Source organism: Pieris brassicae, chromosome 7 (genome assembly GCF_905147105.1).
Source record: "Pieris brassicae chromosome 7, ilPieBrab1.1, whole genome shotgun sequence".
Lineage (NCBI taxonomy): Eukaryota > Metazoa > Arthropoda > Insecta > Lepidoptera > Pieridae > Pieris > Pieris brassicae.
In genome coordinates, this window is record NC_059671.1 from 17,554,326 (window position 1) to 17,559,566 (window position 5,241).

The window sequence follows — 5,241 nt, forward strand, 5'->3', positions numbered from 1 at the left end:
TCTGTGTTTTATTATTTATTCTCTACTAAAAATAACATGGTACTAACTTATACTATATTCATATACATCGAAGCACTACCTGCTCAAATACGTGTAAAAATAAATATCTACACACAATAGAATGACTAGAAATTATTTTTTCAACTACAGTTAAGACGTTAATTTATTGTTTTGATATCTTACAGCGTTGTTCTTTCAAATTGAAGATGAAAGAAATTTTCCTATAGACCAGTTGTGCGAAAGACTAACTTCAGGGGTGACACAGGCATCACATAGCACACGATAGATATATTGGTCTCAAGTCTAAAATATTTGATGAAATTGTTCAATGAAAAACAAAATTCACATGATATTACTCCTCATATTACGATCATTAGGTATATTTTTCGCTGTTCCCATACTAAGGTCATTCGGTACTAAATCGTGAAGAACGGTGTCACCCCGAAATATACTTGTCGCTATTCGATTTGCCAGTCTCTCTGACTCTCTCAGATCGTCGTCTTTAGAGTGAGATGTGAGATCTATCTCTGAGTCGCTGTCACTGTCACTCTCTTTGTCTCTTCTCGGGCGATAAGCTAAGTTTTGAGGCTCTTCCGATACACAATGGCAATTGTTCTTTGTTGGGACTCGTAGGTCTGTTGGAACAATGTCTGTGCTGTCCATGGGAGGCATCATTAGAGGGGAAAAGTATGGTTGTTGCATCATCCTTCCATCTTCGGTTGGGTAAGGCATAGGTGGCATTTCGTGAGGTGGCATTTGCGGTGGGTGTTCCTGCATGCCGCCATTGTACATTTCCGGTCGAGGGGACTTAAGCTCGGCGTTATTTTCTAGGTGTGGTTCAGGTGATTTATTCGATGGCGAATCAGTACGTTCTGGTGAAGAGTCAGGAGGTTTATCGTGACCTGAGAAAATAAGATTAAAAATAAATAATACAACGAGGATTTCAAGAAATTTGTTAAATTATGAAAGCTCTAAATACTGGATACTAACAAAACCTTTTCCAGAACTTGAATTCCTACAAGGGAAGTTTTCATCACGATTTGTAAAAATAATAATCACATATTTTAATTTAACAATTTAAGGCAAACGTGATCAGCCTATCATATGTTTACGACCCGAAAAAAATATTTGTTGCAATACGAACCTTTCAGTTATATGCAAAATATTTCAATAAAGGTAAAATGTTCACTATATATATAACAACAGAGAACTATTATCATACTGCCTATGTTAATAATGCACAGCTGGTAGAAAATATCTTGCATGATTATAATCTATATAGTTAAACCATAAAATTTGATCAGCTACCAATCTGCTTAAATAGGTATAACTAATGCGCTTAGTTACGCTTAACTAAGACACTTACCAGGCATTCCAAGAGGTGGAGTTCCTAATCCTAGACAACGCATTCTCCACGCGTCTTGAAGAAGTTGCAGTCGAGCCTGTTTCCGCCACTTCGCTCTACGATTTTGGAACCATACCTAAAAACGAATGTAATTTTAGAAATTTTGAAGAAAGTAGAAATAAAATCAATAAAAAAAATGATCAAAATCTGTAAATTTCAATAAAGTAATATTATATTTACCATTATTCTGATATAATATAGTTTTAAGAATTATTTATTATACGAAAACGATAACAGTGTATTATGTAAAATTACGGACTTTTTTTTAAATCTATAAGCTATAGATATAAAGTTTAGTTCTAACTGTTTTATTTGCATAAATTATACATTAAGATCTAAAGTAGTGCAGTAAAGTAAAACAACTCGAAAAGTCTATCTATTATTTAGTATTACGTCCAGTGGCTTAGTATTTAGACATTTAAACCTTGTTTTAACGCTCAATAATGAAGTAGATAAAAAATCTGACGGTGTATTGTGTAGGTGAAATTGATTTGAGCGGAAATCAATTTCGTAATTACTTTTTCTGTTAGGACAACTTTTTTTCAGAGACTTAAAAGAAAAAAAAACCTACCAAAATCGATAAATTTCAATAAAATAATATTATATTTATATAATATAGTTTTTCAAGAATCATTTATTATACGAAAATGGAGTATTATGTAAACTTATTTATATTATTAATATATTTAACTTTGTTAAATTCTACAACAATAAGTTAATAAGGCGAGTTTAATCAATTACAAACGGAACCTACTTGCACTCTCGCTTCCGACAGACTTATCCTCAATGCAACCTCCTCTCTTAAAAACACATCTGGGTAATGAGTTTTCTGAAACAACGATTCCAGCTCGCTCAGCTGTTGAGGTGTGAACGTCGTTCTATTGCGTCTTTGTCTTCGCCGCCCAAACATGTACTCAGTCAGCAAATCACCCGGCAAGGGTGACAAATATGGTCCTGCCATTGCGCTGAACACTTAAATTCAAACTAAAGAAATCGTCTCATATTTTTCGTGTCACAATATAGCACCAAACTTCTTCACGAATATCACAGTATAAACGATCTCCTATGTGAGATAATCCGTGCTAGACTGTTTGCGTTTGCCGGGATGCAGTGGTGAAAATCCAGCGGGCTCCTCCCCTCGACAATAGACTTGAGGTGTGCGATTGGCTGAGCGCGGTAGGGGTTGGAGAAAACAGCCAATCACGACACTGTGTTGAGGGTAGTATTTCGAATAGGTGTAGATTAAGTTATGCCCGTAAATATAAATTCTGTATAAATGCGGTTAATTTAACTCCGTGCCAGTTAATGAGATATCGGTTGTCAATGCTCTAATTAAAATGTAATTACGAACGAAGCCATTAATTTGCATAAGCTAATGCAGATGAGTTAATGCGTTTTAACGTTAGAGTTTTAATTAATTGGATTTCAATGTTTAATGGCAAATATATGAAGCTTGTAAATTATACTTTTTATAGCGTAATTCGTATTTATATCCCCAATTTTTTTTCAGTTTTTTCTCAAGACACTATTTAAAATATTCTTAGCTACATATTAATAATAGAAAACTAAAATTGTATAAATAAAAAATAAGGACAATTTAAAAAGTTTGGTCCCGGTGACCTTTAACGCTGGCAGAATTTCCTCACTGTATTGCAATACTTATTTGTTAAGTGAGAAATCAATATAAAGCAGACAATTGGTCTAAATATATTTATTTATTTATCCAGTTATAAAATGTATGTACTTTATTTAGAGTTATAGTTAACAAGGTCACTTAGAGATTTATTAAAAAAAAAACATTTTTTGTCTTTACACACAGTAACTCATTAAGTGTGGATTGTGATACATACTATCTGATAGACAGGTTATTTGGTTATTTATCACAATATAAAAATATATCGTTATAACCATATTTTATGATTTATATGTAATTTTCAGATTTTAATTTAATAATGTAACTATGTTATTTTGTTCATAATAAAATATTTAATTAAAAATTTGAAATGATAATGCATCAATTTTTTTCCTATTTAAATTCTGTTCTAAATAGTATTTAAAAACATCTAGAGTTTTATACTAAGTACAATTATATAAATATAAACATATATTTCGTATACTTTATCATATTTAAAATTAATATACACCTTTACACCTTATAACAATTAGTTAGCACATTTTTCTTCCTAAGGGAACAACACACTTGGTGAAGAAAAACATAGAAAGCGATGTAGCCATGCCATGAGCTCCTGATTACCAACTTGCCTATAAATGATCACATGTAGTAATTTGTATACATATCCCAAAGACAATCAATGAAAGGAAATTGGCGTTAGAATGTGGATCTGTTATTTATACTGCCTCACATTTTGCTTTTGTTTCTATAGAACGAAAAAGGGACAGGACCTGGTGTTAAGTGAGCCTAAAGACACTCTCAAAGCCAGAGGATTCACGAGTTCGTTGCGTTACCGGCTTTTAAAACATTGGTACGCTCTTGAGACCCTAAATGATATGAATTTTAAATTAGTTTTTCATTTTGTGTGGCGTCGTGTCTCTTTGTAAGTTGTAAAAAACAATTATTAAAAGGTCTAGTTAACTGAGTTTTACATAGTAAACACTATTTGCGAAAGCGTCAACAAGAGTACTAAAGTAGGTAAGTGAAAAAGTAAAAAAACAGTAGCTATTAACCAGTTTATAGGAGTGTAGCGAAATCTGGTAAGTGGGTTGCAGATAACGGAAACAGCGATTACTAGCAAATGAATGTCCCACAACCTCCCGTTTTCAGGGTTGCTATTGATAGCCCGACCTGTTTCGATTTCACGTAATTTTACATTAATATTCCTATTTCAGGTATAAGACAATTAAAATTATTTTAGTATGGAATTTTAGTTACCTTAACTTATGATTTTAGATATTTATTTCTCATTAAGAACAGTACGACAGTCACTAACATGATAGAATATACTAATAGAATACGCTTTTTAATTAATTGTATATAATGGTTATAGAATGGTATGTTATTAATGATAGGAATCCCTATTAATAATAATCCTCGCAATTTAAAATCGCGTTGTATAAAAACTCAATATTACTGTATCGAGTGTACCAGCTCTTGTCTGAGCGGATCACAAAACCTCCCTTTTTTTGATCACACGTACAATTACTTTTTCATGTGATAAGTTATACTCAAAGGAATGTTTGAATAAATATAAAAAGATTTTCAGCCCTGAAACGGGGCGGCCACCACAGCGGCGCTAAACGGGTTTCCGCAAACATTTTAATGAATAACACCGAACCCCCCACACCTCCCCCCGGGCCCGCAATGCGCTAATTAAACATTCGAGCCATATTGTTCGAGATGCTGAATCCCAGACCTCCGGATAATACGCTGATTAAATTTGTTAATTAAAACTAAATTTTAGTAAACATTAAATGTAAATAAAAATAAGATACATTTGATTCATGGCTTTTTATGATATGAGTTTTTCCGTTCTGGAGAATCTTTTAACACGCCAAGCCTTTGGCATATATTTCACACTTCTTGAAGTCTTAATATAGCCTTAAGACTCGAGGGATAAGGAATATTTCGTAGTATTAAGAGTTATGCCTAAACGTTTGAAAGGATATCTTTTTTAAAGTTTTTATTGTTAAATATCAATTTAAAGTATAATAAAAAATGTGTGCACTACTAGTACTAGTACACGTAAGAAGTGAAACGTCTTTATGACCTTATTTTTCGAAAAATGATCTACTATATGCAACTTTACAGAAATTGGTTAAATAAAGTTAAATTAGATAAAGTTTAACAAAAGGCTTTTATTATCATAGACATGAATACA

At 32.5% G+C, this 5,241-nt stretch overlaps 1 protein-coding gene across 1 annotated transcript; it reads right to left on the reverse strand.

The window, feature by feature from the left end:
* Positions 1-327: 327 nt before the first annotated feature.
* LOC123712148 (retinal homeobox protein Rx1) lies at positions 328-2,366 on the reverse strand. The gene is made up of 3 exons (XM_045665125.1): positions 2,160-2,366; positions 1,367-1,481; positions 328-902 (listed from the first exon to the last, which is right to left on the reverse strand). The coding sequence occupies exons 1-3, from the start codon at positions 2,364-2,366 to the stop codon at positions 343-345; spliced, it is 882 nt and encodes a 293-aa protein (XP_045521081.1). The 3' UTR covers positions 328-342.
* Between the last annotated feature and the right edge of the window lie 2,875 nt (positions 2,367-5,241).

What these genes read in the sequence shown, in the direction of transcription:
- LOC123712148 (XM_045665125.1), bottom strand. Translation starts at nt 2,366, where the DNA reads ATGGCAGGACCATATTTGTCACCCTTGCCGGGTGATTTGCTGACTGAG. An exon ending in TGTCGGAAGCGAGAGTGCAA is followed by an intron (nt 1,482 to 2,159) that starts GTAGGTTCCGTT and finishes ATTCGTTTTTAG; the next exon opens with GTATGGTTCCAAAATCGTAG. An exon ending in TCCACCTCTTGGAATGCCTG is followed by an intron (nt 903 to 1,366) that starts GTAAGTGTCTTA and finishes TTATTTTCTCAG; the next exon opens with GTCACGATAAACCTCCTGAC.